Source organism: Ambystoma mexicanum, chromosome 12, assembly GCF_040938575.1.
Source record: "Ambystoma mexicanum isolate Mex_15411 chromosome 12, UKY_AmexF1_1, whole genome shotgun sequence".
NCBI lineage: Eukaryota > Metazoa > Chordata > Amphibia > Caudata > Ambystomatidae > Ambystoma > Ambystoma mexicanum.
In genome coordinates this window covers 468,055,087-468,082,145 of record NC_090936.1, presented here as the reverse complement: position 1 = coordinate 468,082,145, position 27,059 = coordinate 468,055,087, and the positions used below count along the sequence as shown (strand labels likewise).

At 44.5% G+C, this 27,059-nt stretch overlaps 1 protein-coding gene across 5 annotated transcripts in view; it reads right to left on the bottom strand.

Moving 5' to 3' along the window:
- SVOPL (SVOP like) overlaps positions 1-27,059 on the bottom strand; it is a 366,808-nt gene that overhangs the window by 204,118 nt on the left and 135,631 nt on the right. For all 5 annotated transcript variants that reach the window (XM_069628739.1, XM_069628741.1, XM_069628742.1 and 2 more), the window contains one exon: positions 16,749-16,812. In XM_069628739.1, the coding sequence (XP_069484840.1) occupies positions 16,749-16,812 (64 nt within the window). The remainder of the gene's footprint in view (positions 1-16,748; positions 16,813-27,059) is intronic.

The following is a 27,059-nucleotide window of genomic DNA, read 5'->3' as shown; positions in this document are numbered from 1 at the left end:
AAAACTAACCAAATTGATTCTTCAACAGCATTTAAATGTGAGGTGGTTACTAGACCCTCCTGCCGATTAATCAGACCAAAAAACACCCAAATCTTTTTTAGTTAATACGTAGAGCACCATTTCTGCATCATGCTGTAAAACCGTAGACAGTCTAAACTTACAAAAGTTTCTATATTTTTGTTTTTCAGATTTTCAGCAAGATAACTTAGCTGTAAGAGACTTTTTGGAGCTGATTATTATTTTCAGGGCCCGTCTCATGTCAGCTTCCTTAAGCGCCAACTGGTCCAAGACGTGATTGCGTCTCTTATTTGTTTCGTGCCTTTTGAGTTTAGGATTATTTATGACGGTGGTCATTAATTCTTTGATGGTTGAATCAAAATTGGCCACATTGAAAACTTTTAGTTTCCACTCCAAAGTGGTATGACACATCACCTGGTTAAATTCGTTGGTCAGTATCACAATATTTCGGGGAGACCAGCAAACTGCATTTCTACTAGAGGTCACTTTCAAATAAATGGGCCCAATTATTGCCTGTTCTTTGATTTTAAATGGTAAAGTGAATTTAGCTCTTATATTCAATGATCACTCCATGTGTTCTCTTTTACCGTAAAATCAGAGCAAAGCTCAAACATATGTTGGTCAGCAAAGATCTAATCCAGAGTGGATTTGCTAAGGCCTCGAGACCAAGTATGTCGAACACCGTGGCTCAACCCGATCTGGCCATTAATCATTTGGAGACCCAGGGAGGTCATGTCATAGCTCCACTGCCAACCCGTTTGTGCTTTTAAGTCAGAGGCTGCAGAGTCTGGACAATTGTTACACACATTTTCTTCGATTGGCGTTCAAATAACCAGCTAAGATAACATGTCGACGACCAGCTCTGGATTGCCATTCAGAGACAAGCTTGGTGATAGATAGTAGGAAATCCTGTAACTCACCCACTCCCCTATGCCAGTAGACATTAATTAACAATGCATGAAAGTTATCTGTGTATGCCGAAACTTCTACAGCAAGCAATCTATAAGGGAGGTTTTCCACCTGTAAACCAATTAAGCAAAGATCGCGTTGAAGAGCAATAATGAGGCCACCAGAGGGTCCATCTCCACAACCTAGTTTTGTAGGCTGAGAAAATACCCTTAAACCGTCTAGAGGAGGAGTAGATGTTGTCCAAGTTTCCTGGAGCATTAAACAGTTGCTACTTGACAAGAAAGCAATCATTTCGATATTTGTCAGAAAATGTGCATTGCCTCTGGAGTTCCAGCAAAGTAACTTCAATTCCTCTTTACCAATACAGTGGGCTACGGGTCTAGGGACATCACGGTCTCGACTTAAAACTAAAAGGATTATGCCTCACTGGTCCTCGAGCTCTGAAGTCTGGAGTTCTTACTGGATTACCAGCCCCAACAATATTACATTGAGCACTGAATCGTGGGCATATGAATTGTCCCTTGACCACGGACGTGGGAAATTTGCTGGCATTCCGACCACCGAGCAATTGAAAAACCCATATTACTTAAGAGGACCCTTTCTGACAGGATCAGGTCAATCACCAATGTAGATTGAAAGTAGAGCAGTGATTGCACCATGTTCTGCTTGTTTGGGAAAACCACTCTTTCAATATCTGCTGAGGATAGAGCACTCAAAATAGGTGCTCTATCACCAGAACATTAGTGCAGTTCAAACAAATAGGGAAGCCATCTCTGAGTAAGTTAGAGATCACAAGTATGTTCCTAGCATCATACGAAATCTCATTTCCACAGGGATTCACTGTAGGTAAGGATCTGGACATTCCCGGAAGCAGTGTAGGAATATTAGAGTGACTTCGATCTGTATGGCGGAAAGTACTTTCCCCTTGCTCAAGGGAACTATACATAGTGTCATAACCTTTCCTGACAGATTTCAAATTAGTCTTGTTGCTGTGTTCTCCCACAGAAGTATAGGAATTATCACTCATTTCGGGGGGAGGGGGGCTATACAAGAATCTACAGGAGTCGTTATAGCAGGAGAGTCATCACTACGCCACCCTCTCAGAACATACAGTTCATCAAGGAAACCCCCCAAATTCAAGTTATGATTTCCTTTTAAAGGGTGAACACAAGGTTCGAAGGTGGATTGATAGGTGTGTTACTCAATTTTGAGTGTAAGGAAGCCTGACTAAGGTTGCTGGGGACATTTGCAACACACTCCGGATCCCAATCCCCCTCAGGTGGTGCAACAGCCTCACATTTGGAGATCATGTTCATGGCAGTGTTCCTCAGCCCATTATCACACTTACATTGACTTTTCCAGGCAACGGTAAATAAATTAGGTGCTTTCACTAAGAGAAGGAAAGGGTTTTTTTTTTTTTTTAAATCAGGGAATATGGGGCCAGGGGGTTGGTACGAACCTCACTTCGGGACTGCAACATCATCGAAGGTTACAGTTTTAGCTATAGTTTGCATACTGGCATCCACCGTTAGAGATGCCGGAGCATCAGGGTTTACATAAAGCTGACACCCCCAAATGAGCTAAAGTGTAGCCACTTTTTACAACAATGGAATTTTTAACAGTGGGTGGAGGTGTACCGAAGATACAGTGGGGGGGATTCGTCACAGACTAGGGTTGTGCCATGCAAGGAATTGAGTGCAAAGCAAATTAAAGTTCCATACCACTTTCTTCTATGACCGGGGTCAGCTGGCATTGTCGACCTCTAATCTGCATTTGTGTGTGTTTTTTTTTTTTAATGAGTTGACAATGGATAGATTGCATAACCATTTACGAGTAGAGGTATTTCATTGTTTTATCAATTTGTTTTTCTACCTCTACCGCTTACATTGTCGAGGGCTTCTATGCTACTGTTTGGATAATGAGAAGCCATGCCCGTCCCCAGTGTAGTTGTCTCTAATGGAGCGACAGAGTTCGATGTAGAAGCAACTTCGACAACAGAATCATCTATTGTTATAGGGTCATTAACTGCAGATCTCAACATGTTTTGACATGACTCCCCCACAATAAGTACTGAACTTCGGGACGCTATATGCCCCACACAAGCTTCCAAATCTTCAACCTTAATGTTTACAGAGTTTAGCAAATGTTTACAGAGTTTAGCATTGTAGTGTGGACCTTCACCTCATCCCAAATATTATCGAAGTTTTACAAACAAGCTCAGAACCATATTGAGTGCAGAGAGGCTGGGAGAGGACAGCTTTACAAAGTCGGCAGAGAGTATGATTTATGGCACTCTTGCTACATTGAGCAGAATAGTCTGGTGAGAAGATCAACTGCTCATCACGATTCACTTGGGATAGGTAATCTGTTAATTCTGTTGGTGAGCCAACTCTAGAAGCGTCACATGTCTGTTGAATGACGCTCTCTGAAAACTCAAAGGTGTCCGGATGTATAGCAGAGTCTGCGTACTCTATTATGCTTAAATCCGTTATAACATTCATCTGTGTGCGATCTAGTAGTGCAGTCTTTCTAGTGGGCTGAGAATATTTCAGTACTTGTCCCCCATAGCGGGTCAGTGTATCATGGACTACTTTCCTAAACTCACTGGGACATCGGGATCATTGTATCTACTTTCTTGATGGCACGATTATTATTTTCCCCCCATGCTTTTTCACTCCTTTAAGCTGCTCCACAGTAGCATCTGAAGGCAGGCGTTGCTTTCAGTGGTACATTTACATTTGTTTTTATTAACCCCTAAATTGTGCCACAAGGCAGCAACAATGTCGGCTTCATTACAATGGTCTTCAATATCCTCAATACAGGCAGTTGGATGGGCGTGATCACCAGCCACATGTGATATGCCAGACGGGGTATCCAAGGAATGAATTGTTTCCGTGCCATGGATTTGGCTGCCAAGACCAGATCTAAGGGCCATAATTTCAAGGTGCTGGGTTCAAAAGCTGAAAACACAACTCTGCAGTCACCCAATATGCAACATCTGTTTGTGTTAGTAAAAAAGTACTCGGTTGAAAGGGAATGAAGCACTGCAGTCACCGAGAGTATTAGAATACAATGTAGGAGGAGGAATTGCTGTGTAGTATGGAAGGTCGTATAAGAATTGTTCGTTTTACTACTGTTCGAATTACAATTGACCTTTTCACAATTGACCGAATTGTGAAGGTCAATTGTAACATATATGCAGGGGGAAACCCCCGCAACCCACCACCCAACGCCAAACCCCCCAAAACCCCATATATATGTCAATTGTGAAAAGGTCAATTGTGACCCTTTAAATTCGGTCAATTGTTCATTCAAACAATTGTTTACAAACAATTTGGGTAATACCGTATGGAAGGAGTCAGTAATTTCATAATACTGTGAAACGCTCTGAGGAGGGGCGTGCAGGCTGCCTGAGTCTGTGTAGCCATCGCAGTCAAAGACAAATCCCTCGGCAAACAGCTCAGCGGATGATCCACGTCCAAATGAGGCCTTTAAAGGATTGACTCCTCGTCCTTCAATCCAGCAGGCAGAGTAAACAGCCACTTTTAGCTTTTCCTTCTGAAAGGAATTCTACCTTTTCTAAACTTCCCCCAGTGACTCAATGTTACCCGGGCTCTGGTTCCCTCTAGGCTGAACTATTGCAATAGTCTCCTCCTTAATCTACCTTCATCCACTCTGCAACCCCTCCAGCTAATCCAGAACAGTGCAGCAAGACTTCTCCTTGGCCTCAAGTCCAGGGACTGCATCTCTCCTGCCCTGCAAAGTCTTCACTGGCTCCCGATCGCAGCACAGATTACATTCAAATCCCCCTGCATCATCCACAAGGCTGTCTGGGGCCGGGTACCACTATCTGCAATTCTGACCAAATACTCCCCCTCTAGACTCCTGCACTCCTCTGGCACCAACTCCCTGCGTGCAAAGCGGATTGCCAAAGAGAGAGCAGGTGGTCGATCGCTTTCCTCAGCAGGCTCCCTTCTTTGGAACAGCCTTCCCCCCCTCCCTCTTCATCATGAGTAGGACCTCCTTAAATTCCAGAAAAGCCTCAAGAACTTGCTCTTTTCCTCTTCCTTCCCTCCCTCCCTCCTTCCCTCCCATGCTAATAGCACAGTAGCTTGACTGGTGTGCAGGGCCCTTATGCATCCTCGGGCCCTGATCTCCCACATCTTATCATGCCAGCTGCCGTCTATCCTCTGCACTTGCCTCGACTCACCCTCCAACACTGGAGGTTGCACTTACTTTTCTTCATAGCACTTCACCTGTTGCTCGTCATAAGCACCACAGCACCCATCCCATACCATTCTAACCTCTGCACTTGCACGTTCTGAACACTCACAAGGCATGGAAGGTTTGTCTTCCACTCCCCATTGTCTCTTCTTTTTTATTTAATTAGTTAACATTGTTTTAATTATATGGTCTAGCATCCCCTGTTGCACTGTCAGCGCTTTGAAACAGTATTTGCTTCCTGTATTAGCACCTAACAAGTGAACAAAAATAAATAAATAAATCTGAGCCCGGCAGAGAGGGAGCCGAGGTGAATAGTGAAAAAACTAAGAAAATTGTGTACATGCAAAATACTAAAAGGAATTTTAGTGTTTGTTCCATTAGGCCCTCTGAAAGAAGAGACTTTGAAAGTCAAAGAGACTTTGGCATAGAAGGCCATTATGTTGACGTTTTAACTGCACCCTCATGCTACAGAAGCCAGAGACTCTGCTAAGCTTGAGTGTGCCGCCTTATCCTGTGCTGAAAACGTGGGTAAGGGCAGCCTGCGGCTTGAATATCCTGACATATGATTTCTTGAACACTTTTCTTTTACATAACATTGTTTCCCACACTATTTGCATTTAGAGGTAAGGATTAGCAATAGGTTTATTAGTATAGGCTCTTTCATTTTGACAAGACACCACTATGACTGCATTATTATTATTTGATGGCCGTAGCCTGCTCCCATCTTTAGATTTAGAATTAGATAGAACTGTGGTTACGTGTGTCTGTCTTACTGTTGCTACCATGCCTTCCTTACACTGTCCTGTCTGGGCCAAGGAGATGGGGCGTACCGAGTGTTCAGAAACTTGCAGTTCTCCCATCTCTTTCAATGGGGCCCTAGCATACCTACTGTCTGTGGTCATGAGCTACTTTTCGTGAGAAGTCTTTACATCTCATAAATGATGCAACTCATTCTGTGTGCACTGAGCCGACCCCAATGCTACTAGTGCAGCCGAATTCTGTCCCCCCCCAATCAACATTTTTTGTTTGTTTAGCACTACTGCCATATTTATGGAGAGTAGCACAGGGGGGCCTGCCTACCATTTATTTTACCCTGGCTACCTTTTTGTAATTCCGCAGAGTACGCAGCCAAATCAGAGTGGTGTCACAGGTGCATTGGATTCTGATAGGGCAGCCAGGCTATCTCTTGGGAGGTGGTGGAACCATTGAGCTACGGCCAATCATGATGTACAACATTAATGGGGACATTCCCCCACATATTAGATCCCTCATTATTGCAACTACTATCAAAACATGTACAAAAAGAGGCACACACCTGACTTGGTGGGTGATAGGATGGTGCTACAGAGAAACAGTAGTGCTATGGTGAAAGAAAATCTAAAGAGAAGCAAACCTTGTGGTGGCCAAGCCAAAAGGGGCAGGTAGGAAATTAAATAAAGGAGCTGAAGAACCAGGAGAGGACAACCTGTGTAGGCCTTGCCGGAGGGGGAGAGGGGGGGGTCCACCAGTGTTGGCTAACCCAATAGATTAAGCTCTTAAGAGACGTCAGGTTCAAAAGGACAGACTGGGTCGGGAGGCAAGCTAAAAATGTGGCCCAGGGACTGGTAGAAGCCCACCCCAAGAACCTTAAAGCAGTGAGTAATGCCATCAATATTCTACCCAGTAGAGGGGAGAATACTACCCACAAATAAACCCCTATGGCAAAAAGGGGTCCAGGAAGAGCTTTCCCAGATAGCTGTTGAGGCAGTGGCTTCACCCTACAACCCGGGACCAAGAGACAGGTCAAGGCCACACCAAAGACCACATGCAGGAAACATACCAGAACCATGGCGAATGGGACATCATGAAAGAAGTGTGCTGGGACAGTCTAAAACCCCTTTGACCGAGTGACTTGAATAATGTCCTATTCAGTTACCCAGGTGTTTTTGTTGAAACTAGACTAGGTTTTGGATTTTACTGTTATCCTCTTTCCTCCCAATATTTTGCTTAGCTCCAACTACTCCGAGTTGAATACTATTCCTGTAGGCGGTCATACAACCCTACCTGGTTAAGTCAGCAGGGAATAAGTGGGATATTGCCCAGGGAGGAAACGGTCTTACTAGTCACTAAGGATTTAGACAGTTCTTTACAGAGGGGTTCTTTGAGAATACAAATGACAGGCCAAGTAGGCGGATCTGATTTTTGTGTTGGGCTTCCACTTCATCCTTCCTCTTGCACTACAGAAAATAAGGGGTCTTCAGCACCTGCCCTTTTAGGATTGGAACCACCACGTCGGCAGCTGGGGCAGGCATGGTTCCGGAAGCTATTAAGAAAATGGGGGGTTGGAAATCAAACTGATTTAAGAGGTATGCGAGGCTGGGGAAAATGTGACAGAGTACATTATATATCCTTCACCTCCCTTTCCCCAATACACAGCAGCGAGAAGGGGCAGAAGAACAGTGTGGGTAGTGGGCCACTCAATTGTAACAAGGGCTAAGGCAAGGCGGACAATGCAAAAGGGAGGAAATAACCACAAGACACTTCAAGGTCGAATGGTGGGGCATTCCAGGTATGGAATGGGCACAGCTGGAAGAGTATGTTTGGAGACTATTGCAGAGGTCATCCAAACCTGAGGTCTCGCTTGTATCCCTGGGTGGCAATGATCTTACAAACCTTGGGAGAGGAATGTTGCTTAGAGAAATTATGGGAACCTTACAAAGTTTGATTGCCTGCTTGGGAGACACAGAAATTATGTGGTCAGAGATTATACCAAGACAAATATGGCGATCGAGAAGTCTCGAAGGAAGTTGAAGGGTGACGTTTGCAAGGGCATAGGTTTCACCCAGATCTGCCAAGGGCTGCTCAATTTAAAGTCACCAGAATATTATGAAGGCGATTGGGTGCAATTGTCGAAGAGTGGCATGGATCTTTTCTTTTGAAACATAAGCGCAGAGTGGATGGAAGTATGATATGTCACAACTGTCACAACTCGGCAGCCAAAGGTGGGCTTAGATCCCTCTGTCGCGCGGCGGTATGTTAGCGAACAGTTGGACGGTAAAGACTATAAAGTGAGCTTGGTAGGCATCAGGAGGGGTTTACGCTCCTCCCGGAATCAGCCCCCCCCCTCTGAGGACCAGCAGCACGGGCGCTTGAGGACAAGTTGAAAGCTCAGCTTGCTCTGTCATGCACGGCACACCTCCAAGCCCATGATCTCCTGCGAGGGCAGGCGGATCAAGGACAGTTTCAGTTGGGGGAGCTTTGGCCTAACAAATGAAGTGGAGTTGGTTGGAAATAAGGGGGAAAGCAAGGAATTTGATTTAGTCAGGTAGTCGCCGCACAAGAATAACATTTTACCAAAGTGCGTTTTTGCAGTGATGACAATCATGTAGTAGAATTGAATTAGCCGATTGCTGTGTAAATGTAATAAACCTGCGGCCTTTCACGCCACATAGAAACAACAGACTGACATTTATGAATGGCGCTATAAGAAAGATGCAGGTATGGATTACATGTGAAGTATGGGTTGTGGTCCTGGAAGTGGCCAAGTGGCCAGGTTATGCAGCGCAGCAGCTTGAGAGCAGTGTAAAAGATGGCAATAGGTACCATGGCAGGCAGGTCACTTGGAGCCCTGCTTGTCCTGGTTGACCAGCCCGACCAGCCTGCAATCCGTTGCCTGCCTGAGTCACTGCGCTATTATCAAGATGGGAGTGAGCCAGAGGTGTAGGAGTCTGGGACCGGGTCACAACGAGGCCTCCACACAGGCACCAACGCACCCCAAATCAGAGTGGCGAGAAAGTTGTCCTATGTAATGCATACGCCAACAACAAACGGACGCCAGCACCAGTAGCACCGTAGCCTGATGCTGCTGCCATGGGGTGGAATGTGTGCGGCATACAAAAATACACATTTTGTTAAAGTCAACGGGGTTGCACCCGCGCTATCCAACCACCTCACCCCCCATTTCTAATGGTCTGAACGTCCGTGAGAAATGAATTATTAAATGAGCAGCTCCCTGCAAGCTGCCCACAACTCACTGGTGAGACTTTAATCAGGTCAAAGGTACCCCCACCTCCACAAGGCCCCTGCTGAGGATGAGGCATGGGGTAGTTTGCCCCCTCTGTCCCCCCCTCCACCCTGCCCCCATGACAGCCCTGTTGGTACCTTTGCTTGAGCAATCATGGTCAAGCTTACAGGAGTGGAGTGAGATGGACAGGAGCCAGCATTACACTTACTTTGAATATAGGAATGACTGCACCAAAGTATAGTGTACATACAACTATCTCTTAAAAGCTGGGTACATCTTTTATGTGCACTTAAAGGCAAGGATATTCACAGACAATCCCAAACCTTCATAATGTAGCCATTAGGTTTAGAGTCAACCACAGGGCCAGCGGCAGTTGGGTGGTTTACCTGTGCTTGCTATAGTCTATAATAGGATGCAACAGAGTTTTGCCTGCTCCCACTCTTCTGTTCTGGACTTTCAGTATCTGTGAAAAAAATACCTTAGGCAGCCAGTGATTTATTGAGCAGAGGTTACTGATATTGAGGTCCTAAAATGGTAGTCCTGGGGGCAATTAACTTCGATATAGGGTCCTTTTGGCCCTCAAGTTATATGTTTTCCAAAATGATTTATGTATCCTTTTGGTATCCCAAAGATCTATTAAGCTGTACACATGATAAATGTGACCCTATAGAATGACAAAATAATTTGTCTGCAATGTGTTTTTTTAAAATTGTGTGTCTGACATCCATTACACAACAGCCTTTTGCCTCTTTAGGTTATACAAAATGAATAGTATATGCTACTTTGAAATGTTTACATCTTAAATATTGTTCTACTCTTTCAAGGCATTATGGGCAATCCTATTCTGTAGAGAAATGCAAGCTAATGCCATTCTGAACACCGTTTCCGCATTGTATAGGAATCTGTGGTTTCATTAAAATGTGGTCTTCCTTCAAACTTTGGTCCTCTTTTGAATGAAGTGTAAGTAGGTGTGAAAGTAAACATTTGAATTTCATTCGACTTCCTCCCCTCCAAGCTTCTTCATCTCCACTCTTCATAGTTTCCACTCGTCACAGTCTTTTTTCTTTTTTATCTATCGCCTCTTACCTCCCTAAATTCCCCTCTTCATCCACGTCCCCTTTACCCTTTATTCGGATCAATTATTTCCTGGTTTCTTCCTTTCTTCATCCCTTTCAGACTTTTCTTGGTTGCGCCCTTTCTTAATTCCCTAATCTTAATTTTTCTTGCCTACTTCCTTTGTGCCTCATCCCATTGCTTCAGTCTGCCTGGTAACTGTTAAACCATGGATATTGCCAAATTCTAACAGTAGTGAGTTTTGATCATACAGGTTTTTTTTTTATATAGTGTAAAAGAACTACATGGTTTGTGGCATCACCAGCTTTTTTCGGAAAGGCAACCTCCTGAACTGTCAGACGATGTAAGTGAACACAAACATTAACATATTTGAGAGAGGAACCAATTTCTGCTGAAGACTGCTCAAAATGACAGAGGCTGATATAATTCTAGTTTGATTTCTCCTGTGGTCTAGTACAGCAAAAGTAACTATTAACCTTATCGGTAGCGAGAGCAGATGTTCTAGATGTCCTACCTATTTAAAAGGCCAGAATGAAGAAGCTGGCCAGCCAGGGAGCCCCAAAAGCTCACTGTGAAGATCCAGAGAAAGTGGTCGACCATGAATGGGAATTGGCATGGATGGCAGAAAGGACACAAACATCCGTACTGTGAGGGAAGACTGAGAATAATGGAAACATTAGTACAGTTCAAAAGGTCTCACTCACTTGAACAATCAAACGGGGGACAACAATGTGTCTGCACAAACAAACTGGAAGGAATTACTCAACTCAAATTGTCCTAAGCATCAGCTGATATAAATACCACCTGCTTGAGGAAATGTAATCGGCCACTTGTGCATGCTAGAGTACCCAGAGGAGAAAATCCGTTCATAACTGGGAGGATAGCTCAGAGGCAACGCATATATCTTGGAAGCAAGACAACGCATAGCAACACAGGTTGGAATCCCGTTCTTGCGCTTATAAATTGGTCTCTGGTATTAAGCTTGTTATAAGAGAACAATTATAATTATAACTAGCTAAACTGAACCCAGCATAGGGTACATAATGACTGCAGCTAAAGGGCAAGACCAAAGACTGCACAATCCGAGCATTGCTTGGTCCTCAGGCACTCAAACAAAGGAAACGCCAAAAGGTGGGCAAGAGCCTAATTGAAGCAATGGCACCGAAGTGTCTGGATACCCCATCTCTGCTAGGGCCCTGTTAAGGAAGTGGCAGAACTAAGTAAATATGAATTGACAAATGAGAGCAGTGTAGGGCAACGTGAAAGTGTTCTGTATACCAGCCAACTTCCAGCAATCAATACATCAAGGTTTATCAAAATTGGAAGCTGAGGATAATGACCCTGAACCAAATATACGATCCAGGATACTCAAAAGATAAGAATTTGGGTCCCGAGCACTAAAGTTGGAAACATTCCAATATATGCAAGTTATAGAATAAAGTACATTTCTACTAAACGTGTCCACTGTTCCACGAGGGCCAACCAAAATAAAATCTTTGCCCGAACAAGATGCTTACAAAAAAAAATAAAAATAAATAAAATAATATATAGGGCACTGAAGTCTACCAAACCAGTGAACATAAATCTACCCATGTGTCTAAATTGGACCAGCATGTGTAAAACAATACTCTACTAGGGTTTTTCAGATTATCTGCCCTAAAGTACTTCCTCGCCCGCTAGATAGCATAGTGAACACAGATGATCTTCTATTAAATGGTATATGATATCAACCAGGGGTGGTGAAATCCATCCAAGGGTGCTGTGAGGGTGTAGGAGTAGGCGACAGACACAAGGGTGGCATGTTGATTGGCAAAGACTTTTATTAATAACAAAAATACGGTGGTTGGAGGAAATCCTAGCCAGCTAATGGAACTGTGCCAGAATGCCCAAAGTAAAGCTCGCCGTCTTGTGTCCAAATCCTAACCTGCCATCAAACTGGATTCCCTTTCCACTGCGCCTTTCCAACTTTATCTAAAATTGGCTCCGTATTTTCAATAGTCAAGGTAGATCCTCATCTTTGCTTGGTAAGCCTGGTGAGATGGGTGATGGGGCAAGTGGAAAGGTTCATAGATGCATGCAACAGGTTCAGAGCAGAAGTGGTGTTGACAAAGGCAGAAGTAAGAGGGATTGGGTACGACATGCAAGCAATAACACTGAAACAGCCAGAGTTGGTCTGTATTGGCATGTGAATCAAGAACAAGTAGAAAATCAGAAAACTGGATGGCTCTTACAAAAAGGAGAATACCAGGGACCAGATTACAGAAACGTTGCACCAACGCAAGGGCAACGTTGTACGCTATTAGTCCAAGGGCAAATATTACCCTATTTTTAAAAAGCACTGGCCCACACTAGAACACTATTGCACCATGACATGGACAGTTTGACGTATTAAAAGCACCAGGGAAAAAATTGCCATAGTGCAAAAAATATGCATTTGGACTGCATTTTTGCATCAAGGCAAAGTTTGCCCAAGTGCTAATACGGAATAGTATTAGCACTAGGGCATACTTGCCCTGATGCAAAAATGCATTAAAAACGTATCTTTTTTGCACTAGGGCAATTCGTTGCCCTGGTGCTTTTAATATGTCAAACTGCACTTGTCATAGTGCAATAGTTTTCTAATGTGTCCCAGTGTATTCATAAATAGGGCAAACTTTGTCCTAGTGCTAATACGGTGCAACTTTGCACTTGCACCAGTGCAGAGTTTCTGTAATCTGGCCCCAGAAAAAAACTCTGATTTTCACTTGTTTTGTGCCAAACTATGGCCTCAGTCAAGGCCTTGGGCCGGTATGTGTCAGACAGATATGATTTTATTTATATCGCGCTCGTACATAAGTGTTTCAGAGCGTGACAAGGCAAGGGAGGGGAACATGGGAGAACAAAACAATGATCTTACTAGGCCCTGTGACATTGAGAACGCGCAAGTGCATGAAAAGGGATAGGGGAAAAGTATGCGGAAGGGGGAGAAGTGGAAAGTGCGGAGCAGAGGGGAAACAGATAAAATAATAAATATAAATAAATAATAAAGGCAATAAATGGCGGTAGTGCAGCCAGCAAGTGGCAAGTGCTGTGTTTAAGGCAGCAGACAAGGTATGTCTGATAAGTGCAGAAAGAGAAGAAATGAGGTGGGGGGACTGTATGTGTACAGATACAGGCCCCAGTTCAAGGGGTGGCCCGGAGGCAGTGCAGGAGGCTGGTAGGGTGAGCAAGTACCTGGGCCCGGAGGACAGAGGGTGGCCAAGTGCACTGTGCCGGGACAGATACAGATCATCAGGGGAGTTGGGGGGGGGGGTGGAAGGCAGAAGCAAAGAGGAAGGTCTTGAGGTGCTTGCGGAACCAGAGATGGTTCTCCTCAAGTTTCAGAGTGGCAGGGAGGCTGTTCCAAAGGGAGGCCCCAGCCAAAGACATTTATGCAGGAAGGCTTACCCAGGACACAAGTACTTCCAGCCAGGAAAGATCTACTCACAATACACTTTCCATTGCATACATTTGGTATTAACTGGCAGTATGTATTACTTTTAAAAGTCTGAAACAATGGATTGCAATTGGATTTGTTATAATCAAATAGTTACATAAATGAAAGCACAGAAGTATCTCATTGTGGATTTGTACATGCCCCCATTTGTGAAGAGGATATATCCTAAAACGGCGGCAGCTTCAAATCCATGATAATGTCCAGGAAATAAATTCCACTCTGTGATCTGAGTCTAGTGTGATGAATCCTGCGGATACCTCACTAAACCCTTGCCTAAGGTCTCCTCCCAGGTGGCCAGGGAAAGGCAGACGCTTCCTGATCCTGACATTGGGGGTGGTGTTCTGCAGGAGGATCACCTGGGAGGAGACGAGGCCCACCCAGGGTGGTGAGGCGATCCCGTGGGATGGGATATGGTATTTGTCTTTAAAAGGGAAGAACCTTTTACTGGTACCAACACATGTAATGGCTTATGGTGGTTATGAGGCATCTGAGCCACATATTAAACCTTTTGATGGGGGGGCGGGTGGTAAGGCTAATGTGAAATCTTTAAATATCCTGAGTAAGGAAAGACCCTCGGAAACTTCTAGGTTAAAAACTCCCCGTACTATCAGAGGTGCAGTGAAAGGAACCCTGAAAATAATTACTTGAATGAACTACCTTCCCCTTTTCAACTAAACTCATGTGATATTTCTTTAATTACATTCACGAGAGGTAAACCTGCATTTAAAAATGGAAAGCTAACTAAAAATCATAATTCTGCTGTCAGGGACTACAAGTCCCGTAATCCCCTAAATACTGGGACGAGGAAGAGGGCTCCAGAGCAATGCTGCAGGAGTCGTCGGCCAGTTAAGCTCAACGGCCCACACCTGAGGGAAGCAGAGTGGCATAAATGACCCCCTCAGGTGCAAGCCATTAGATAGGAGGAGGAGGAGCTGGAGTAGTAGCAGCAGTAGAAGGAGAACACCATGTTGGCAATTCAGGCAGACATCGGTGGAAAAAAGGGACACCGGGACTTTAACCAAGTATATTCCAGCTTCCTTGCCTCAGAGGGTCCTGTTCCCCACTAAATCTGAAGTGCAGAGGTTTCACAGGGTGAAGGAAGATTGCTTTTTCCCCCATGTGAACCTGACTGCAGAGATTGCGCAGCAGGAAGTGTGCAGGAGACCGTGTTTGAAAGTTGTTGTATAGCCGAGGGTCCCAGGAGCAAGGCTAGCTCCTAAACTGTGGTAGGAACACAGACACCTTCAAGGACGAGCAGTATGTTCTAGGAAGCCAGAAGCAGCCAAAGTTCTGTGGAATACGAAGGGAGCGAAGACAGAAGCTATGAGTGTTACCGATCGTTTTGATCCCTTGCGCAAGCAAAGGCAGGTAACTGTAGCCAAGGAGAATAACTTGCATGTGAGTGAAAACCCGGCCGTTAATTGTCAGACAATGCAACGCAACAATAGTAGCACTCGCATAGGAGTTAAAGCAATGCCGATGCAATTGCTGAGCAATGAAGATAACCAAAGTAGCATTTGTGTAGAAGTGAAATTGCCAGAATAGTTTTAATTGAAGATTAAGCTATTGAAAAGTGGCGGAAATACTAATTGCGTGTGCTTAAAAACAATCCTGAAAGTATAGGCTAACCAAAAGGAAGATTGATAAAAGCAGAAGAACATTGTAGCATTGTACTAAAGTGACTGAACTTTGAGTTACAGGGAACACGCATTGCCTAAACCAAGTGCGGTGCAAGCATTATCCCAAACCAAGGGTGGTGCAAGCATTGCCCCAAGAGTAGTGCAAGCATTGCCCAAACCAAGAGGGGTACATGTATTGCCAAAGCCTAAGGTGTTGTGCAAGCATTGTCTAAAGTCGAGAGACTAACAAGGCATGCAATTAAGCTACTCTGGTTGGCAGGAAGAGAAGGGGGCGAATGTAAGGCTGAAAAAGGGTAAGCTTGCCCATTACGATTGTTCAATAACAGTTGATGCAATTTAAATTGCCAAGGACGAAAGGTAGAATTACACCTTTAAATGTATATTTGTGGTTGATGTGGCAGAAAGACAAGAGTGGCAAAGTGGTGAATGTTTGGGGGCAGAGTGCCTTGCTTACTTGGGAGTGTGAGGCAACTGAAGAGAATTTTGTATTTTCTGAAAAGCTGTTCAAAGACACAAAATTACAAACTACTGAAGCTGTGTTGAATATTAATGTTGCAAAAGTTGCAGACTACTGAAGCTGCAGTAAGACTTTGTGGTCAGTAGATTTAAGACTTCAGAAGCATCGTTGAACGTGGAACACTATCGGGCAGGGGAATAAGACCTACATGTTGAATCTCTGTAGAAGTGAACCCGAGGTGAGAGTCAACCAGGTGGAAGAAGAGGTGCTAAGCAGTTATCGTGACAAAGTGGAAAACTCTGATTTATAATGTTATCAAGAAGAGAGCTTAGAAGACGTTGTGTTTCTTTGATCCTTGCCAGAGGCTGCGTTTCTTTGGATCTGACAAAGTGTGATATTTTATTGAACAGTTATAAAGTGTGGCAAAGCACCTTGATCCAGAATAGCATTGGTGCCCTTTGATGAAGTGGAAATTATTATTCAAGGAAGAGAAACTGTTCTTTTGGTTGAACATTGACTTAACGGAACATTCTTTTTCCAGAGTGAAGGAGCCAAGAACTGTGTTGAAAGACCTTTTTGCAAACCTGAATTTCCTGGTTTCTTTTTTGTTGAACATTGGATTTGAATCAAACCTGAAACCTGGGGAAGCGGCGTTCACCCTGGTTATAAAGAAAGACTGAATACATTCTAAATACAGTTGCGAATGTTGTTGTGAATTGCCAATTGTGTGTATTTTATGTATACGTGCGAGGGCCAGATATCCTTTTTTTAGAGTGTTCTCCTTTAGTTTTGATAGGCAGCGAAATCCTCGCCACGGTAGCGATAGTGAAGCATTCATTAAAACTTCTACATTAATAAAATGGCATATTTTGAGAAATTGTACGCCTCATATTTCTGACCCCTCGCGCTAGCTCTACGCGCAGGATCAAAGGGAATGATCGCACTCACCTGAGACAGTGGTAACATGCAGCCACGATATTTTGCAGGCAAGTATTCAGTCTTTATGATGAACCTAAAAAATAGAGAATGTGGATTTTACACTCACATTAAATATTCTCGTGTTGGAAATGGCATCACATCCTACAATTAGTTATAGCTGGGCCACTTGTTGCCTATAGCTCAGAATAAAGCAATAATGACCCAATCAGCTAGCCCTTGCTATGATTTAATGATGTTAAAACTTTCTAAGGTTAGGTTAGGTTAGTAGACCAATTTAGGTAAAACAGATACAGTTCCTAGATTTCGCGGTTCTGTGTGGCTTTAACTACCTATATCGTCCCCTTTGGCACATAATATACATTTTGGAATCAAATTGAAATTATGTTCCCTTGTCCAACCACTTGCCTGGCATCTGAAGACATTTACACACATAGCAAATTCCTCTGTTCTAGCCAATGACGAACAGAACTATTTTACTGCACCATTGCCTTTCTTTCAAACATTTAGCTCATCTGCATTCCATTGTGCCAATCACCTCCACGTTACCCCCGAAGATGACTTTCCACTCCAGATCCCTCCCCTGAATCTAAAATCATCACTCGTCACCTCTGCTCCCATTTCAGTGACCTCAAAGGGTCAGGAAAAAAAGAAAAGGAAACAAAGAGAAAAAAAAAACAGGAAAAAAAGAGAATGATTTTGGGAGAGATCCGCTACCATCACCAAAAAAAACATCATTGTTATGAGTGATTGGGTAAAGAAATGGGGGTCAGAATGGTGAAATGTAGGAAAAATGTGAGGCCGCTTGAACACCTAGGACCTTTTTTTTTTTTTTTTTTTTTTTTAAGTGCAATTTGGCAGCGGGGAGCCGAGACGTTTGCACAGAGGGGGTGTAAAAATGCAGGGCAAAAGGCATCGTACACGTCTTTTGCCCTTACACTTTTGCACACCACCATGCAAAGTGGCTAAACGCGGCCTGGAATACTCGCACGCCATGCAGGGTTTACTTTTCATTGTGAGCGTTGCTCGCCATGCTTGAATTGCAAGCAGCGCTCATAATTACAATTAAACCCTCCCCGGCATTGGGAACACTGCTTGCCGTGCGTGCATGCCAAGCGGTGTTCCCAATTGGAATTAACACGCATGCCGCCGAGGGTTTAATTGTAATCGTACACACTCCCTGCCATGCGATCATGGCGGACAGTGTGTACAATGGATCCCCATGGCAGCGCGTACAATGGATCCCTAGGACGGTCCGCCTGCTTTATGATTCTGCATCAAGCAACTGGACGATTCCACAGAGATCTCTAGCATTTGCACAGCATGAACAGCCATGCTGGTGCAAATGCGGAAGCATTTGAATGGCAGAGAGGAAATGAGGTGGCATAAATGCAAGTGGTGTTCCGCCCCCTCCTCTCCGCCATTCACAGGATGGAAAATGAGTGGTGGCGTCCATAGAAGGCTTCAACGCCTTACTCGAGGCTTTTATGTTACAACTCATTGGAACATGAGCTCCCCAGTCATTAGGGAGAACTGAAACCTTGAACAAAATCTGCCCAGGCAGGCGTGGGAACGAATGGAAGGTACCCAAACATATAATGAGGAACCCCTCCATGACAGATTATGTTGGTGGGAAACCCCTGGCATCCAGGGCAACACAAATATGACCCGTTGTTGTGTTCAAACATCGCTTTCAGTTTTCATGAAACTTGGGCTACAACCATAGACAGCTATACTGCACACAAAGAAAGATGATGTGCTGAAACACAACAAACCTTGCGCTGAGCAAGTGAGTTGCATCTTTATAGAGGGAAGGGAAGTGTAGGGGTCAGGCTCGGTCTCCTACTAGAGATTTATTTTTTTTCGAAATTTTGACTGAGCACCCTCTTGTGACACGAAGCTTGGGGCAGGCAGGTGATGTCTGCGGTAGGGTAACTCATGTGTTGCCACTTGGTGAATCGCGCCATGTGTTGGGCCACAGTCAACCAGCTCACCAACCCAACACCAATTTGCCACCTCAGAAAGCTCCCAGACCGTTGTAATCGATGCCCAGGAACAAGGTATTTGAAGTAGGGCTGCCCACCTAGCCTGCCTTGAAGGGCTCTAGTGACATTTACCTTCCTAGATCAAACAACACTTTGCTGCAGGACATATTTCCTGTCTACCACTCTCCAGTCCCATTGCCCCTTGTATTAAAAAGCCGGCAAACTCTGCTCGCTTTTACAGGGACGGTTTTAATAACTTGAGAGCATTTTTATTTTGGCTAAGTTTTGAATTTTTTTTATAGAACTTCGATTGGACAGTTCTTTTATTTTGATACCACAGAACTATTGCCGGTTTGGCTGCTTCTGTACTAGCTCACATCTGTTCTGAACAATCCAGCCTTCCCTCGCCCCATGCTACTTAATGAGATGAAGGTTCTGTCCCATTCATGATGTACCTGTTTCAACTTTATGATTGAGATCACGGCCGGTTTAGTAGTAGTGTAGGACCAAATAGATGTTTAAAATCCACTACTCCACCCTGTACTCACAGAGCAGTAGTCATTGTGTCACAGGTCAGCATGTGTGACGATTTCACTGACCAGCATCAAGACCATGTCCACCCTTTTACCACCGAAAGGAAACTGGTAGCCAAGTTTGAAGATCAAGAAGGGCACTCTTGCAAGAACATGCGAATGCTGGGGGTTGTGGAACCTTGAAAGCAACAACTTTCAAATTCATTTTTCAACAAAGAATTAAAGAGTCAATCATGTATTGGGACCCAGGCTAGCACCCCGATAGCAGACCCTCAAGCCCATGGTTGCCTGTATCCTACTACTATGATGACTGGTGTGATTCTCAGAGCGGCGAGATGAGCTGGAGAAGTGGGTCATGGGAATCACAGAACCAGCGTATATACCAATTTCACAGGTGCAATTCAGCAAGCAGTTTTAGGCGGTGAAACATTTTCCCTGAATCACGGACAAATATGCCATGTTGCAGAGCACAATAGTGAGAACAATGATAAACGACAAAGCAGACTCCTAAATCACACTGCCATGCTAGTATATTTTAAAAGAACAGTGCCAGATCTCCCCAAAACAGAACTCACAGTCTCAATTACCAAGGAGTGCCTCGATCAGAGAACCGTATTCTGAAGGGACTAGACATTTGTACAGTCGTAGACATACATCCCCCCCCTTCCTCTGGTAATTTAAAGTGTGCACACAATAAATATTCTATGCATACTATAGTATAGTGCCTGACAAAGTGAAAAGACACAGTGCTGATTTTGTGGTGGTCTGTGCGGTCTCCTCCACCCGTATACTTGGGATTCTGGGGTGGACCACAATGCTGACACAGGGTGCCCTGTGTAGAGGGGAGAGTTCTGTTAATTAGTCACAGCTTACTCAGGTCAGAATTTGCCAAACGTGGGTGAACAGGCTACCTTAACACATAGGGGAGTACACAATAGGGGGTTGGGGGGGGGGGAATGGAGCTCTGGTTAATAGGTTGGCCTTGGTGATATTTCTTCTGGGGTTCCAGGAGGCACTATGTTCAGGGGAGGTTGCAGTGATCCACTAATCCCATGGTGTAGCGCACACTACAACAGTCACATTCAGCAAGGAGACCCAATGGTGTGGACTGGCTCAGAAGTGGGTCTCCGCGAAAACAGAACAGGTGGAACTGATATACTGTCATGGTAGAGGCACCCAAAACCCTGAAACTGGTGGGGCCATCCCGGACTTTGGCCCCCTTGGGGGCTTATCAGGCCCCAGCCAGGCTCACCTGGACTCAGTCCTGGTGCACCTGGCGCCAGGCTCATGGAGGTGTTAGTTACATGGTCCATTAACTTGGCTCTGAGAGGCTGAGCCATTCAGTTCAGGGTGTGGTCTGGAACTACTTTACCTGAGAGAAGGGATACGGAGAAGAGGACTATTTTCTTGGAACTACTTGCAAGTCTATTTAAACCGCACCCAAAAATCTGAACACGGTTCGCATTATTCTACACTCCTGCAACGTAACGCTCACCGTGTCAGATCAGTTCTTGCTTCCTTCTGCCATGCCGTCCTTCGGCACCTGAGAACAGAGAATAACGGGAGTTATTTAAGCATTGAAGGCCTTACCTGCAGTACATCCAGATCTCATCTCCTGCTTTCCCACGGACCGCCGCATCTGCAGGACAGAACGGAAAGCACCCTCTCGGGTAGCTACTCACCTGATCGACCCGCTCCAGGAACTTCACCGGACAGTTCTTCACTCAGCAGCGCGCCGCAGCTCGACACCGCCACACGGATCTTCCATTCTTCTTCCAGGACTCACGCCGTACCTGCTGAAAAGAAAAGGACAAACAGGTTAGTCGCACATAGCAAAAGAAAGCTACAAAGGCGAACATACGCACGCCCAGCACATCGAAATACTTACCGGCAGGAATCCTGAGCATCATTGTCAGGAGGGTCATCCATCATCCGAAGGTCGCTTAACGCCGCACCTGCAAGACAATAACGGACATTAGTTACCTTGAACAGAAAGACTTAAAGGCAATCATTCCAAGCAGTTATTGGACTAGAGAATTACCTGCTTACTCCCGGGCCTTCTACTTCAGCAACTTCCTTCTGATCAGTGACATAACTCGATCCAGGAAAGACTGTGAACCGCACCCCTGCCAGAGTGTGCAGGACGGAGAGCTCGCCCATTAAAAAACAGAGGTGAGCCAGAAGAAGTGAAGGATAGACCGGAAGGAGGTGAAACCACTGACCAGCTCCCTTCGGTAGCTAATATCTTGTTTTGACTTGCAGGCTAACATCTCCTGAAGCAAGGACTAAGGGGAGACACAAGCTAGCATCACCAGCCAAGCAGAGCAGCATCAGGACAGACAACACCCTACGCACACGAGCACGCCCCCGTGGAGACCAGGTGAGCGTGACATATACACTGAGATAATTGGGGGGGGGGAGATCTACAATGAAGACCCTCTGTGGACAGATGCAAGATAACAAACATCTATCCCATGGCATACGGTCTAATAACTGCAGGGTACTAAACTAATCAACAGGCCCCCCCCTGAGTCAGGAAATTGTGCACAGCAAGCAAAATCAACTTGATTTAGCACCCCTAATGGACAACGTGTTGGTTGGATACAGACTATCTTTTCAGAGGCTTGTATGACAACGTATCTTGACACGCAGTGGTAGCATCCATTAGGCTGCAAGCTGGTGGTGGTGATGTAAAGTGCATGCTCCTCCATTGGTGGGGAACCACACTCCTCCCAACATGCACAGACATAACTCCAGGGAGGTTAATGAATGTGGGAGAGGAGGTTGTTGGGATTTATAGAAGGGACAGTGGTGGAATAGGTACGTCTGGGATGTTGGGGCATGGTGGGATTGATTTAATTAAAAAACAAATGCAGTAGAGGTGGTAGACAGTCGTTAACGGTAAATCCAGTATCATTTACAATGAAATGAAGATAGACATTCTGCCATGATGCATGATCAGAACAATGCAAGGAACCATAAGTAAATGCCTCAAACAAATAGCCATTAACCACATACCCACTACATGACCAGGTATAGCTAATGTCATATCAGAGGTCATCCACAAAGATGCTGAACACACCCCGGAGGGTAAAGTAGGTTTAACATACAAAGCTCCGCTCATGGGCAAAATCACAATATACGGTGTAAGGAAAGTCAACAGTGGGAGGGTTTCCTTGTACATTCCATAAGGTTTGGGGTACTCCCACACACATTTGTCAGTCTTAAGGGTATGCTGAGATTTGTGCTGCTTTTGTCTGCTCGTTGGTGGGAGGCTGTCACCTCCGTTTCACCTTGTAGTTCCCATAGACCATGCTGTGTCTCCACCACGATCTGTAGGTAGTAGTAGAGTTTCTCTTCCACTTCAAGACCAAGCCTACTGGTTTTGCCTACCACATGAGAATTTAAGAGGGCTGCATCAACTCCTTCTCCTAGGTCCCCGACCATCCTCTTCCCCACCATTTTACTACTGTTCTGGTGTTGTTCCTCCTCTTACTGCGGGCTCTGACCCCCTCAGTTCAGGCTACCCACACAACCTGTCTTGGGTAAAGCATACCCTTACCTATCGAGATAGCTATGGCCTTGCTAGCCTCCAGTACTTCATAACCCTTTCCTGCAACCTCCTGCTTATGTCTCCAAAGGACCCTCTTTCAGATGTCACCAAACCCTTCTCCTCCCGATCTCAAAAAATCTACCTCCTCCTAACTTCTCTTCTTGTGTTCAACCTCCTCCTCGCTCAACTCTCCCTCCAGACTCCTTCGATCTCCAACTTTCTCCAAACTCATGTCAGCAGCCCCAACTCCAGACACCCAAACTGCCTTACAGACGGTGCACAGAGCTCTGTTTACTTCTCCTCTGGGGATGGGTTTCCTTGGAGGTGAATGAATGAGGCACTCCAATTGGCTGTGTGTAATTGCTTATCCTGTGTATGCCTTGGGACACTGGGGCCACACCAAGCCTTTAAAAGGCTGTCCCCATCATCTTGTATTTTACTTCCCCTCTGTGCAGCGCTAGGTTCTTCATGGCATTTTGGTGTAAAAAGGCTGGGAGAGGGTGGTTATTTTGTGCAGGCATTTTACAGGAAGATTAGCAAAATGAAAGCATTTGAAATGTGTGCCTGGTTGGGCTATTTGGCTTCCCACCGCTGTGACATCAACGCAGCGTCCAACTGTAAAGTGGAGTCCCAGTGCTGTAGGTACTCTGCTGTACCTCTGATGTTTGTACGGGCTCGCTCCAGAAGCACCGTACGAAAATCTGCAGTGCCTCTGCACTCGCTGTAGGGAAATCTGCTGTGCCTCCAATATCTGAGTGGACTCACATGTGTGTGCTGTAAGACATGCAAGTAATCTAGGGATTACACATCTATCTCTGGGGCCCAAGGTGTATATTCAAGATTGGCTAGAATGCCATCTTCAGGGGGTGCCACGCGTGGATGCTTACATAATGAAATTGGAAATATCCATCTCTCTGATCACGCGACCATCTCCTATCAGCAGCATTAGTCTTTACACTCAACAACAACAACAACAGAAAAATCAGGCAATTAGGAAGTAAATTCATCCATGCTGGATAATGACATGATCAGAGAGAAGTTGGTCAACAAGGCAGAGTTTTTCATGGAACTGAATAGGGATGGTATTACGGATAATCGAATGATATGGGAGGCGATTAAATGTAAAATGTGGACTCCTGATAGAATTAGCCAGTAAGAACAAAAGAGGGTACAGGAGACTGCTAAATTGGAAGAGGACATTCAAATCTTAGAAAAGAAATATACAACTAACATGTCAGAGGAAAACAAAATAAGAAGGTCTTCAGAGGCAACGAAATTGAACAAGATATATTCTAGAAATGCACAATTCTCACGAATTAGAAAAAAGTTGTGCACACTCCAAAGATGGAATAAAGTGGAGCTGCTGCTTACCCCGACTTCTGAATGTGCTAAACAATGAAAAGGCTATTAACGCTATCAAGATGGACAAAAGTGGCGTGACATAACCCAAAAATGATTCATAAAGAAGTTGTATGCAAGGTAGAGAAGAGTTGATGAAAATGGCCCGAGTGCTTTTTTTTTTCAAAGAAAGAATATTTGCCAAAATTAACAATGGAAGAAAAATAACTTTAATAAAGATAACAATTAATTTTTTTTTGTATTTATTTACTTTGTATATAATTGCTTTTGCAATTTTTACAAAACTGTTGCTGCTCATCTGAAAAGAGCCACATAATGGAACAAAACAAGAAAACAAACAAAGCGGTCAAACAGAGGAGAAGGCATGGAAGTAGATTGGAGTACGGAAATGCGTGTCCTTGCTCGTCCCAGTTAAGGTGAGCGGGCCATGCAAGGGTCCTGACAATTGCTTGCCGTGGATGTTCGTAAGGTGATCAATTCAAAAGCGCTTTCCAGAATTTTTACAGTCGCTATAGTCCATTTCGTTTTCTCCCCCGACAACCTATTCCACCATATTGTGTCTACTTCTTGTATCAATCCCGAGTGGTCTGTGCGTAAGCTGGTCAGGTATGTGGCTCTTACGTTTCTTAACTCAGGGCATTGTAGCAGAAGATGTTTTATTGTTTCTGGTATGGTTGGTTGGATACAAAGTCGACAGGCTTTATAATTTGTTTGCATCCCGATAGCCTGGATTTCACGTGTCAGGAGGAGGTTAAAACGTGCTCTCAAACAGTTTCCTTAGGTGTTTATTTGGGAATTTGGTATAGTATGCCACGGGTTCCTTCAATCTGTTGAAATTTGGTGGAAGATCTTTAGTCAGTTTGTTAGCTTGGGCTTTTTCCAGAGTCTCTATCCAATCTTGGGCCTCAAGTTTAGATTTTACTCTTACTGGATTGATTTTTAGATCCTCTTCTGTACATGCCATCTCAATGAGCTTTTCTTTAAGCTTGTCCGTCCATTTGTTTAAGATGGCTAAGTGGTGGTTTGTTATTTCAGCGGCTATGATCTTATATATAGGCGGGCTGTCAGGAATGAGGTTATTTCTGAACAGTTGCATTGCACTTTGAGCCACCGTCGCTTCCCGAGATAGTAGACCCAACTCTCTTCTGATGAGTTCTATGGAGATTGCGTTAGGCAGTCCTAGGACCGTCTTCCAAATGTGGCTCTCTAGTTTCCACCAGATGTCACTTGGCATGCTCCGGGTTGCTCCCATACCATAAATTAGGGTTGGCACAACTTTCCCTTTGTAGAATACTATCGATGGAACTAGTGAGAATTTTCCATATTTTCTATCAATGATTTTCATTTGGACAGCAAGATTTTTCGTTTTTTCCCATAAAGCACTTTGCATTGTTGCTTCCTTCGCTGAATGATCGATATGGACTCCTAGATATTTAAAGCTAGGGACCACTTCGATTTCGACTTTATCCAAAGCCCAATGGTATCCAGCCTGGGTCTTCTTGGCACTTTTTCCAATGATCACTATTTTCGTTTTTGATTTGTTTATTTTTAGGTTATTCAAGTCCATGATTTGCGCCAGGTTGGTAAGTTGGCGTTGCAGACCGATTTGGGTTTGGTCTAATAATATCAAGTCGTCTGTGTACAGTAGGCGCGGTATATTTACCTTTCCCAGGTTGGGTGGGAAAGCTCTGGCTGATTCTTCCGACTCTTTCAGATCCCCAAGAAAAGCAATAAGCAGCGCCGGGGCCAGTGGGCAGCCCTGCTTCACTCCTCGCTCCGCCGGTATCCCTCTCGACAGAAGGCCTTGGCTGTTTAGACAAACTCTTAGTTTGGTGTTAGTATGTAAGGCCATCACCGGGTCCAGTAGTTCTCTTGGGCAATTCCATTTTTTCAATTTGTTCCACAGCATCCGCCTGTCCACTCTGTCAAAGGCCTGTGACAGATCTATGAATGCCAAGAACACAGTAGGTGCCCCTTGCTTGATCTTAGCTTTTATCAGATTGAGAATTAAGATGTTAACTGATGTGCTCCCTTTCTTTAGAAATCCCATTTGAAAAGGGTTGTTGGCCGGGGAGGATCTGGCCCAATTTCGAAGTGTGTCAGAAGGAGGGTCGCAAATATTTTGCCTATTATATCGAGTAAGGCGATGGGTCTGTAGTTACTCGGATCTTCTCTGTTCCCTCGCTTAAAGATCGAGACCACCACCGCTTTTGCCCACGACGTAGGAAGGGCTTTTGTCTGTCTGCACTGGTCAAAGATGATACTGATGTAGGCGGCCCATTGCTCAGGGTTCTGTTTTAGGTCAATATTGCTAAGGCCATCTGAGCCAGGAGCTCTTGATTTCTTTAATTTGAAAATGGCGCTCTTTATATCATCTATTGACGATCTATCGATCCATGTTGTGGAAGCTGGTCTTTCGGCCATCAATGTTTGATGCAATGGTGACCTAAACAGATTTTCAAAAAATGTAACCCACGCGCTTTCGCTCACTGCATTTACGATTTGATTTTCCACCTTCTTATCTGATTTTTTGATAAGAGCCCAAAAATCGCCAGTTTTTTTTGTGCTTAGTGATCGAAGCATTTCCTCTGCATCTTTTTGGTACATTTCGTGTCTATGCCCTCGCACCCAAGATTTATATTTTGAGTTTTCTTGTTTCCATGTATTCCATGCCGTTGGCGAGTTATCCTTTTTGATTTGTCTCTTCAGTTTTCTCAACGATCTCTTTCTTTCTATGACCACTTTATTGTATGTGTGAGTATTTTGTGGTACCTTTCGATTTCTTCCCAGCGTATTCGTCCTGTACTGTAGTAGGAAAGGTAGATAGTCCGGGGTTTAGATCTTATCTCCTCGCGACTGAGTGCCTGTTTTATACTTTTTGGTGATACATTCT